At 36.7% G+C, this 12,881-nt stretch overlaps 1 protein-coding gene across 4 annotated transcripts in view; it reads left to right on the forward strand.

Annotated features, from left to right (window-relative positions):
- The window catches only part of myo16 (myosin XVI), a 236,762-nt gene that overhangs the window by 120,263 nt on the left and 103,618 nt on the right, over window positions 1-12,881 (forward strand). For all 4 annotated transcript variants that reach the window (XM_051904891.1, XM_051904892.1, XM_051904889.1 and 1 more), the window contains exons 9-12: window positions 2,114-2,264; window positions 3,204-3,354; window positions 5,243-5,353; window positions 9,809-9,874. In XM_051904891.1, coding sequence (XP_051760851.1) covers window positions 2,114-2,264; window positions 3,204-3,354; window positions 5,243-5,353; window positions 9,809-9,874 — 479 coding nt within the window. The remainder of the gene's footprint in view (window positions 1-2,113; window positions 2,265-3,203; window positions 3,355-5,242; window positions 5,354-9,808; window positions 9,875-12,881) is intronic.

Raw genomic sequence — 12,881 nt, forward strand, 5'->3', positions numbered from 1 at the left:
ATACAGGTGGTAAAATTTAAAAGCTACATGATAGATAGGAGTTCATCGTAAGATGCATGTCCATAAAACATGGCCAATACTTGTATACAGATGATGTACATGCTCATACCAACCACAAAACACCATCAGGGTAACACACAACTCTAAAATAAAACATTTGCAAAACTAAAAATAATTAATTAACTAAACATGAAATGCAGGGATTGTTACTTTGCAACATATTTTTGTTAACATATCTGGTAATTCATAGTCTTTACTACCGAAAACAATACATTTCGCTGCATTTCACAGTAATATTACATATAATGTGATGTTAAACCATTTACTGGTTTTCACAGTACATGGTAAGGTAACTTACAGATAACTAATTAACAGGTTTTTACTGTAGCATTTTTACAGTCTTCTGAAAAATACAAAAACATTTGTAAATGTTTATTTAAAAAAAAAAAAAAAAAAAGACATTTTGTACAGTTTACAATTTGAACTGCAGTGCAAGCTTGTGCAAAGACCCAATCTGAATGGTCATTAAGAGGTCATTTTTTATTTGTAAGTGTCAGAGAGAGGATGGAAAATGATTATGTGAAACAAAAATGTTTTTGTTTTTGGTACATTTATTTTTCTCCCTGCGGTCCTAGTTTCTAAGTAGTCTAAAAGTGTTAAATGCTTGTATTGAAATATTTTATATTGTAATAATGATAAAATTGTACTACATATTAAGTTTTGTGAAGGACGGCCCTGGTAGGGAGCCTTTAAGCGGTTCACTTAGCATAACAATGACTGTAAAATATGTATTTTAGGTATGAGCATAGCATATTTTGAGTTTTGATATCTGAGGTCATTGGGCTACTTTTGTGGACTATTTTTGATTGGCCATTGGGCTAGTTTTGTTACGCAGACCTGGTAACCCTGTCTCTGACCCTCACAATTAAATGTGTTGTTTTCTTATTGGTATGCCTTTAGGACTACTATGCAAAAACCCTGTTTGCATGTGAAATTAATTACAGTGCTGTACTGCACTTATAAGAAAGTTTTTATTTGTGTTTGTTTTGTTTCGAGGAACCTCAGGGGGAATTTTTTTTATCAAGAATAAAAGAATTTGGGATAAGAAAAATAAACTTATTACAAGAATCACGATTCTCTGAAAAGTATTAGTATCTTATGCAGTTTTGTTTCAAGTATCTTGAGGATATTTAGATTTTTTTTTTTTTTTTTTTTACTGGTAAACAACACAAACATTGATTATGAAAATAATGTAAGATCTCAGTGTGCTACTTGGCTTGCAGGAGAGAGACTCGTGCACCTCATACTAAACCTCCAGCAAGGTGTTAGATCAGTCTTCTTAGATCAGTCTTTCCCCAGTGCTCCACAACTCAGACTTTAATCAATAGCTCATTCTAAGACTCCGGCTTAACTCAAGGATGTCTGGGATTAAACGCAGAGCCAAAATGTATCCTTTCTTTTCACTTAAAGTGTCTTTAGAGAGCAGTGTATATATCTGACTCTCTGAGAGCATATATGCGATTGGAGGATCATTCTTTTGGGAGTCACTTTCTTTCGGTAAGAAAGACAAAAGGCTGGTCCCTCATCCTCTCTTACGGTTCCCTTCAGGGGGAAGGATTATCCGCCTCCCCGTCCCCCCAATCAGAGCACAGATGGATCAATCTGCAGCAGGGCTCAATGCCCATCACAAAATGGCCACATCCATGTGAGAGACAGCAGGGGGTGAGCTACAGAGGGAATGAGGGAGAAAATTGATCGGACCCTAGAGAAAATCATGGCTCAAAATGACATTATAAATGCCATCTTTGGTCACTAATAATTGTCAAATTTTGTGAAGATAAAACTGTCTGCCTCGTCTTTCAAAAGGAATAGTTAACCCAAAAAATAGATGTTTAAATAATGTTGTCTTTCCAACCCAATATTACTTTCTTTCTTATGTTGAAGATCTTTACTTTTAAAAGAACAAAAAAAGTCTCTTTGAAATCAACTTCATCTATATTTGGTTTGCATCAGCTTTTTTGTTTCTTTTTAATCTTCTGTAATATCAGAACCGCTTCTGACTTCCAGTAAGATGATTTATACATTGACTCACTGTGACTGTTTTTTTTTACAGACATAGCTGCTACTGAGCAGATTGCAGATATGCTAATGAGAGCAGAGGAATTCTGGGTACAGAGACAGACAGACCCCTCGGCCCCGCTTCCACAATCGGAAGAGCACTGCACAGAGTCCAACCAAGACAACAATCTGCCTGTAAAAAAACTGTATGTACTGTAGTTACAGACTTTATTCATGATTCAGTGAATGTCATGGATATGAACACTGTAGATTTTAGAGAATTCAAACAACAGCAAGAAATGATTAGCAAATTCAGACGGGCATTCAAGCTGAAAAGACCTGCGTAGACTCAAAGGTATATAGAAAATTTAGATTCATATTTTTGTATAAGGGTCGGAAATAAACAGTGGCTTGGGGCAACAATTCAACCAAAATGAATAAAAATGACCACAAAATCCTAGATATGGTGACAAAAAATTCCCTTGTATAGGTACATGTGTTTTATATTTATAACATGATATTGTTAGGCAATATTAAAATTCCCCTCCGAATATTAGCACAACTGCAAATGTGATTGATTTTATACAGAAGCTCAATAAACAAGAAGTTAATATGAAATGACTTATGTTTTAGAGACAATATTGCTTAATTTTGCAAACTTTTTTTTTTTTTTTTTTTCAAATAAAACCACAACAAAAACTGAGCAACACTCAGTGGTGTTTCGTTACTGAATGAGTTTTTGAACAAAATAGTTGAGTGAATGATTCAATTACTTATTCACAAAGGCAATCACTTGCTTTATAACTGAATGAATCGGCCATTTTGAATCAATCGATTGAATAATTCAGTGACTCACTCATTAAGTCCAGCTACTGGCTGTTTTAGATTTATATTTAAATTTAAAGTACCTTTTTTAATAATTTTATGTTTCTAAACTCAAAATTTTATATTTAAAACATTCATTTCATATAATTTATGCAATTGCAATTACAGTGTAAATGCATTTATGTCACCTCTGAGCTGCATTAAACAGTCTATGTAATACACCTAAATGCCACTTCAGATGCATCTTCTGTGCCAACATGGCAGTGCAAAGATGGATTTTGTTGATATTGATTTTGTTTGTTTGTTTTTCTCTCTCCCAGGGCTACTATGGCTCTATCCATCTCTAGGAGGGACAGTTTGTTGGAGAAGGAGGCCATGTTCAGGGACTCAGGAGGAGCTCTGACACAGCAGCCTTCACTTGATAACGGCCTGGATGGACCATATCCCAGCGCTGCAGGAAAACTGGAGCAGGTCAGAGGAGAGTTGAGAACTGTCGGGGGAAACTTGTACCCTAAAGAATGTGTAAAAAAAAGTTTATGTAATAGTCATATGAAACATACTCCAAGCAGTAGATCACGCAAGCCATGTCCAAAACACAGTGAGTCGCCTACATGTGCCGAATGACATTTAAGGCACGATCGATAGGAATTAAGGTTGGATTCTGCTCTGAAAGGCTAGTTTTAATGCATAGCTTAAATGTGAATAAGAATTTACAGTATAAAACTGAACCAATCCCATGCATTCACTTGCACAAAGCAATTGTATTCTGTACTGGTCTTGCACGTTTAGAGTAATTTGTCTTGTTTCTAAAGGGTAATAAAGAGAAATGAGTAACATCTAATACACTTAGATCCCGTCTCACCACGGCAGGTTTTGGATTAATGCATTGAGAAAGTCCTGCCCTGCTATTGGTGAGCAGCAAGTAGAATCAGTCATAGTTTGGATGTAGAGAGCCTTAGTAATCTATCCCAATGCACACTCTGACCCCACACACCCTGAGGGTGACCCTTGACCTCTAATAAAACAGGGAAGATCAGTTCCATTACTCTCAGGCATACAGTGCTGTGTGAGCTTATAGAGTGTATGTGTGTGTATTGGGAGGAAGAAAGTGGACTTTACCACTTCTTTTACCATTTTATCATTTAGAAAATATGACATGCATTCAGGATGCATTTACACTACCGATCAAATTGTTGGTGTCAGTAAGAGAATTATATATATGTATATGACATATGACATAAATATGACAAGATCTCAGAGTTAAACTGTGTCGGAAAAAAATAATCTTAATTATGTCAGATAACACTTAAGCAAAACATGGTCAGGTCAAAGTGTCTGAATAATTTTTGGTTCCAAATTTCTATCAATTTTACTGGTAGTCCACTGTATGAAGAATTTTTAGGTATAATATGTCACAGTTTACTTTATTTTGCTATCCTCACTTACATAAATGAACTATAGTGTCCTGCACCCACTAGTAAAAATATATCAAAAATATAAAAAATGTCTGAATAATTTTTGGTTTGACATATATAAACGGTTAGTTCCTGTCCTTGATTCTGTTTGGTCAGTTCACAATAAAACACGGCTATGACCACTTCACCCAACGGTTCTGTGTATCACTACACAACACCCTTAGCAAGCACTCTTAGCAATGTAAACTGTATGTTCTCAATTGCTTTTGTTCATTAAAGTTTACTGTATTTTGTAGAAGAGTATTGTGAGAAAAACATTGAGTGAGCGAGTTTATTACCTACATTCAGATTTAGCATTTTCCTTCAGATCAGTCCTATGTTCTTAATAAAAAATCTGTTTAAATGTCAGATGTATTGTCTTGTCCTTTTGGCAGTTAAGGGGTTTTCCCGTGACTGACAGCGCTAGTCAAAGCATTTGTCTTGTTCCATGTTCAAAATAATTCAGTATTTCAATTTAAAAGTCTTCACTACTGACTGACACACTCATAAAGACAGTCTTTGCCGCCACCTAATGGCATAATAATGTAACTTCTGTTGCTGTTCATGGTCAGGGACTATTTTTTCGGGCAGAAGGAAGGCTTTTAGGGAAAGTTTACTTTATGAAAGTTGCATTTATACATATTTTTGGCATTAATATTTATATTGTGTGGTAACCATTTTATAAAAGCAATAAGGTAGTCGTGCCTAACAACGCCCTTCAGCCGTGACTTATTCACGATACAGCACAGCCTCTCGTACCTTATTGCTTACATACACACACACACACACACACACACACACACACACACACACACACACACACACACGTGCTATATATATATATATAATTTATTTATTTTTTTTAATACTGTTTTTTTTTTTTTTTTTTTTTTTTTGTGTTCCAGGTAAAACTGATGCCTCCTGCCCCTAATGATGACCTTGCATCCCTCAGCGAGCTCACGGATAGCAGCCTGCTCTACGAGATGCAGAAGCGTTTCGCCAATGACCAGATATATGTACGTACTGTAAATATACAAACACATATATTATAATTGGGCTTTAAAGTGCAATGTGTAAATTTTAGAAGGATCTAATGATAGAAATGCAATATAATATACATAACTATGTTTTCAGTGGTGCATAAAGACCTTACATAATGAACCGTTATGTTTTTATTTCCTTAGAATGAGCCATTTCTATCTACATACACCGCAGGTCCCCTTTTGCGCCGGCATGTATCTACAGTAGCCCTAAACGGACAAACTGCTCTACAGAGCATGTTTGATTGACTGGCTACTCTCTTCTGTCTCAGACGACGACATCTTTGTCCTGTGTTGGCCATCGTAGCTTCTCTATATTGCAATTCGCAACCTCACCGCTAGATGCTTCTAAAATTTACACACTGCACCTTTGGTTAGTCAAAATTATGCATTATCCATGCCACGTCATAAAGCCTCAAATCGAAAATAAACACTCAGTTAGGGACCCAACCCCTTAGTTTAGCCCGTTCAGGAAGAACCCTGAACCCACTCTGAGGGAGGTGACATCCGGATTCTGGCATCCATCATACACTTTGTGGTCTTTCACCAAGCCATCCGGTCCAGTGTGCCTCTCACACACACATTGTTGCTTGATCTCTTGTCTTGTGGTCTTGGAGAGCGGCCAAGGCCTCTGTTTGTAGCGTGGCCAGGGACTGGTGTTTGGATGGCAGCCCTCTAGGTCTCACTGTATCCAGGCCAAAGACTTGAGCCAGCCCTGGGGAGATGAAAAGACATTGACTCTCTGTTAACAGCTGCTGTCGTTACTGCTACTATTACTACAATGACTGTTGCTCCTATAAATCTTGGCCGCTGACATTTACTACATGTCTTGATGCTACTACAGTATAATCCTACAATTGATGCATCCGAAATCGCATACAGTATAGTAGGTACTACATTTGGTTTGAAACTTACTTCGTGACTGTTTAAAAAGTATGTTCTATATAGTATGAATGTATGTACACTGTAAACCCGAACACTCAAAATACTTAATTGGTTTGAGTAGGACAAACTTAAATTGAATAAATTACTTCAGTTAAATTAACTGCTGTGAGTATTTAGAACTTTCTTTTTCTTTTGAGTTCACAGCACTGGCATATTTTAAGTAAAATATTTTTTTCATTGTTTTGAGTTGTATGAACTCATTTCTTTTAATTTAGACTAACTTAAGTTTAACTGAAACTGGGCTGGGATTTCTATTTCCCAGCATGCTTTGCCCCTGGCGCTCGAAAGTGAGAGTAAATGCTAAAATTAAGTGTTATAGAATGTTTTTTGTGCACGATTAATGGTAAGGGAGATTTAGTAGTGATTAATGTTTTGTTATGCTAATTTAGAAGAGTTTCTGTTAATGTGGGTTTTTAGAGAGTTACCACAAGTAGCGCATGCGGCTTGGTTTGAGAGCAGGTAAGTTACATGTTTTAAGATGCTGTACTTATTCAGTAAGTGCTATACCATGCTATTGTTAACATGTTAGCAGATTAACAAGTTGGCATTTTCTGTATTTTCTTAGGGTTTACAGGGAATAAATAACTTGTTTGATTTGCAAGAACTCAAAATAAAAAAAGTAAACTAAATATTTTATGTTAATTGCTATCAAAATGTATGAGTTAGTTAACTCAATACTTCAAGTTAGGAGAAATTAACATGCATGAGTACTACAAATTCAAAACTTGATAGTTCTGCTTACTTAAAATTGGGAACATCATAACTCAATTTTGATGTAACTGATTACCTCAAATTTTTTGAGTTAGCCCAACTTATTCGGGTTTACAGTGTAGTATGAATGTAATCCGGACGTTCGGATTGACAATTTTCCCCATGTTGTCATTATCATGTGACCTACCAGCGTCAGTTGCTTCACTTCACCTCCATTCACAAGTTCTCTCCCTTGGCCTCATGGGATAGTAAAGTGTCCATAGAAAGCGCACTTCAGAATCTCGCCGTAAGTAGTAGGTCATCCGGGTACTTTTCGCCTGCTGGTTTATGAATACTATGAATTTGGACATACTACTCGGCTCACATACTGTTTTTCGTCTACTATATAGTATGGAATTAGGCATATTCGGATTCAGTGAATCAGTTTTCTTTCTATGACTGTCTTTTGGTTTGAATTGACTCATAACTCTTTAACTATTTATTTGCATTATAACTCAAACTTTTACAGACGTTTACAGTTTATATTAGTTTATTACTATGCATTATTATTATGTTTGCTCTCAAACGCTCAGCAGGTGTTAATATGTAAATGTTGGCAGTTTACAATACTAGTGTAATAGTGTTTGTATTCTGAACAGAAGAGCATGTTTGCATGATACATTGCTTTTTATTTCAAAATAGCAATTCTCAGCAGGGACAATTTAATAGATAGAGCATCCATTCTTAAATTTACACGCATATATACACCCTCACTTCATGTGGTATGACTGTTGTTATATCCTAAAGGAGAGTTATCTTTTCTCACGAATCAATCAGAATGTGATTAAAAGAATAAATCCATTTCTATATTCATCTCCCACCTCAACTTGGATCGTTCAAACAGGCCTGCGGTCCATAATGCCTGGCAGTCGACTCCACACTGTGCTCATTCATGACCGGAGCCAAATCTGTGCTTAATGGCCACTGCTATTCCCACACTTTACAATAGGGCATAATAAAGTCTCCCTACTGATATGGAGGGAGAGAGCAGAGATGGGGCCTTTTGTGTTACACTGTAATGGGGTCTAATGATGTCTGTCATTACTGCAATGATGGATAGAGATGGTGGTGGTTACTGATCGTTTAGCAAGAGATGGAAAGAGTGAGAGATGCCAGACGGGCACTTTGTAAGAGGAAATTGATCCATGTTTCCCTCTGCAGATGAGAAGTCCTGTCTGATGATGTTGGTTATTTAGTTAATTCACCACTAGATGTAGATACATTCCTCTCTAATATGGACTAGTATACCTCCACACCTCCAAAGGATGCTCTCCAATCTCACTTTTTCCAAGTCTTATCATAGTAAATAGGGCATGTTCACAAGTCTCTGAGAAATAGCCCAAGTTTGCATCTGTGTCAGTATTCATCAGATGTTTTGTAAAACTGAGACTAAAAGGTTATTGACCTTCAGGCTGATCTTGAGAGTGCACTAGACTATACAGCAGCAACCTAGCCCTCTATTCCCAGGAGGCATTGCTGTCGTGTTGGTGATAACAAGGCTTATTTTAGAACATTCTGACCAGGAGCAAGGATTTAGGCTGGTGACCCTCATTAGAGATAAATTAGCTGTTGGCCTGTACTGAGACTCTCAAGATTCATGAACTGCTGGATGAAATTAGATGTTTTGTTTTTATGTGGTGTTTAAGGGTGAGTTTGTCTGTAATAGGTGATGCCATTGGCTTCCACACCCGTAAGACCTTCGTTCATCTTCAGAACACAAATTAAGATATTTTTGATAAAATCCGATGATTCAGTGAGGCCTGCATTGCCAGCAAGACAATTAACAATTTCAATGCCCAGAAAGCTACTAAAGATGTATTTAAAACAGTTCATGTGACTACAGTGGTTCAACCTTAATGTTATGAAGAGATGAGAATACTTTATTTATAATACTTTATTTAACGACTTTATTCAACAATATCTAGTGATGGGCGATTTGAAAACACTGCTTCATGAAGCTTTGAAGCTTTACGAATCTTTTGTTTTGAATCAGTGGTTCGGAGCGTATATCAAACTGCCAAAGTCACGCCCCCCAGTGGTGAACCATTGAAATTTCGAAACACTTATCACGTAACGAAGCCTCATTTACTGAAATCACGTGACTTTGGCAGTTTGATACGCACTCCGAATCACTGATTTGAAACAAAAGATTCGTAAAGCTTTGAAGCTTCAAGAAGCAGTGTTTTGAAATCGCACATCTCTATATATTATTGAATAAAGTCGTTATTTTTTTTCTTTTTTTTTTTTTTTTTGGCGCACAAAAAGTATTCTCGTCACTTCATAACATTAAGGTTGAACCACTGTCCTCACATGAACTGTTTAAAATATGTCTTTAGTAGCTTCTAGGACATCTGAAAGTGTTAATTGTCTTGCTGGCAATAGAGGCCTCACTGAGCCATTGGATTTTATGAAAAATATCTTAATTTGTGTTCCGAAGTTGAACGAAGGTCTTACGGGTGTGGGACGACATGAGGGTGAGAAATTAATGACAGAATTTTCATTTTTGGGTGAACTAACCCTTTAATTTTACAATCTTTCTCAAAAACAGTGATTAGTTCTTCCTCAAAAGCTCTCATTTTATCAACCTGGCAAACGTGACAACATTTCAAAGAAGACTGGAGTTGTGTAGCACCAACCAATCAAATTGAAACTATTAATTTCAGCCAGTTCTTGTCATCGTTTGTGTGCCATATGATGGACTGTTTAAATGTTAACCTAAATTCTCTGTATTTTCAGACCTACATTGGACACATTCTTCTCCTCATTAACCCTTACAAGGACCTGCCTATCTACTCTAATCTCGTAAGTACAGACAAGTGTTTATTTATTTATTTTTTTTTTTAATGTCTGTACATTTGGCCTTTTTGATTTGTTCTCTAGTTCACACTCTGTAAGCACACCGCAGCACATCAAGTTCAAACAGGACTTGATCACCTGATAAATTATTCATGACCTTCCTGACAGTGATAGCCTACTCAACATACAGCACCCACTTCCTGTGCCCTCTTCATCTACCCATCAGATCTCCCTCCTTCCTCTATTTATTTCTGTATCTTCCTCTGCGTTGTTAGAAGTTCTCAAGTTCAGCGTCCGTCCAGCCCTGACTACTTTCCCCTCTGATGCAGCTGGCTGTCCACAGAAAGACAGAGCTGATGAGAGCACACTCATCAGGGATACACGGCATGTGCCACCCTCCGCTAAGAAAAATAAAAGATGACAAGATGACCATCTGTCCGCCGTAACGCTTTATTGGCACATGAAGGGGAGCAGAGGAGTAGATAGAACACAGACACAAACTTTATAAATGATATGCAATGGGTCCGCTGGGGCGTCTGTCCCCTGTTGGCCCCCTGCATCAGAGACTCATTTCAGGCATGAGTTCTCCAGTTTGTCCCCCAGATTGGGGCTTAGAGGCAGAATGACGCATTGAGAGAGGACATATGCACCATCATCTGTGATGGCCTCAGACCACCATCATGCTCAGGTTACATCATCTGACCCACTTTATCACATACTTTAATCTAGGGTCTGTATATCAATCTATGTCCTTCAGTGCACAGCCTCCATCTTGTCCCTCCAAACTGTCCAAGCAATGTTGTTGAACTAATTTCTTAATAATTTCCAATCACTATAGTTACTAAACTAAAATAGTTACTGTTATTACGTTTTTAACTAACTTTTAACTACAATGAAATGTTCGTTTAAAACAATCTAACAGTAGTACATTTTTTAAAAAATGTTTGTTTTGGTAGTGTTGTTGTTGTTTTTGTTTTGGTGTTTTTGTCTTGATTTTTTTTTTTTTTTTGTCTTGTAATTGCTTGGTCAATTCTTCTTCTTCAAAATGAATCACATTTTTGAGGGCCTAAACATGCTCAAACTCATGAAACTTTGCACACGCATCAGAAGTGGTGAAAATTTATGTCTGATTTGGGTTTCAGAATTAGGTATGGCAAAATGGCTCCATAGCACCGCTTACAAAATTTCAATTAAGCACCCTTCGCACTACGTTTCACGGACAAGTATGACATTCGGTAGACACATGTAACAGCCCAATACTTACAAAAAAGTCCCTGGGAGCAAAATCTGAAAACCCAACAGGAAGTGAGATATTTTGATCAACATCATATTTGATCAGTCTAATCTAAAGGCCTTTGCGATGTTAAATTGCGAAGATCTAGAGTTTTTGCTGAAGGACGTGTTCGTGGCGGCTTGACAAAATTCAATGTTTCACCATGAAACAGGAAGTGGTTGTAACTCGGGTATACAATGTCTGATCTGCCCCAAACTTCACATGTTTTATTAGAGTCCTGGCCTGAAGACATCTACATGCCAATATTCAGTTACAGTCATAGCACCACCTGCTGGAAACAGGAAAAATGTTCATCTGTGCTGCCTTCTTAAACCAGATGAAGATAATTTCAGATAATTTCACAGTAGTGGACAAAATTACACAAACACTGATTGTGACAGCGGCTCTCTGCACATGTGGTTTGTGGTGTTCATTTACATTTGGCAATTGTGGACCTCAGTATACTGCCTGTTAAGGCTGCAGTTTCCGTGATTCATACACAGTCTGTGACTTGCTAGCTCTCCCTCTGTCCTTCCTGTGTCCTTGTGTGTACAGTATGTGTGTGTTGTGTCTCAGTGGTAAAGGGAAATGAAATCTCAGCATTAGCCTTTTCCCCCAAATTTAGCTTACTCTACATGACACACACACACACACACACACACACACACACACACACACACACACACACACACACACACACAGCCAGCAAGTGTTCTGCCTGAATGATTAGATTAGCATTTCTGCAAGAGATACAGTCAAACCAAAAATTATTCAGCCATTTTTGATGTTTGTGATATATTTTTTACTAGTGGGTGCAGGACACTATAGTTCATTTATGTAAGTGAGGATAGCAAAATAAAGTAAACCGTGACATATTATACCCACAAATTCATTCATACAGTGGACTACCAGTAAAATTGATGATAAATATGTAACCAAAAATTATTCATGTTTATATGTAAAAAAAAAAAAAAAGCCCAAATTTGACACTTTGACCTGACCATGTTTTGCTTAAGTGTTATCTGACATCAATAAGATTATTTTTTTCTGACACAGTTTAACTCTGAGATCTTGTCATATTTTATTACCATTTTTTTTAAAACTATAGTGAATAAACTGTAATAATGAATGAAATGTTCAAGGTGTCTGAATACATTTTGGTTTGACTGTACATATGTTTGCATGGCAGCAAAAGAACAGATTTAAAGTTAAATTATTTTGTGCGTGTGTGTGTGAGAAAATGAAATTCACATCAAAGCCGTTTAGCTGTCTTCATGATGCTTAGTATCTTGTTTTCAATTGCCTGGACCAAAGGATCAAGTTTCTGTGCAGTGTAAAAGTGGCTATAAATGTTTAAATAAATGCAAGTAAGAGAAGACTAATCACAATTCAGTATGCATATAAGAATAAAGACTTATCAAAATTTCATATGCAAATATCACAGTGTTATTACTGTTGGACACATTTAAAAAAATATATATATTTTTAACATTACATTTCTTAACTTTGTCAAGTACAACATTTGCAAAAGGCAATAGTAGATAGCAAACCTTAGATGTCAGACCTGAAATTGTCTACAAAATAAAGTTTTAAATGTCTAAAGAGTGTTTAAAGAGTCTTTATGTTAAGCACCTAAGGCTTAATTAACTTCAGAAGTTTAATGCTTAGAGGTTTAGAACTAATCCTTACCAGAGTGTTTGAAGAATATCAATACAAACAAGCACAGGTCATGGGAAATTA

Source organism: Ctenopharyngodon idella, chromosome 9, assembly GCF_019924925.1.
Source record: "Ctenopharyngodon idella isolate HZGC_01 chromosome 9, HZGC01, whole genome shotgun sequence".
Taxonomy (NCBI): Eukaryota; Metazoa; Chordata; class Actinopteri; order Cypriniformes; family Xenocyprididae; genus Ctenopharyngodon; species Ctenopharyngodon idella.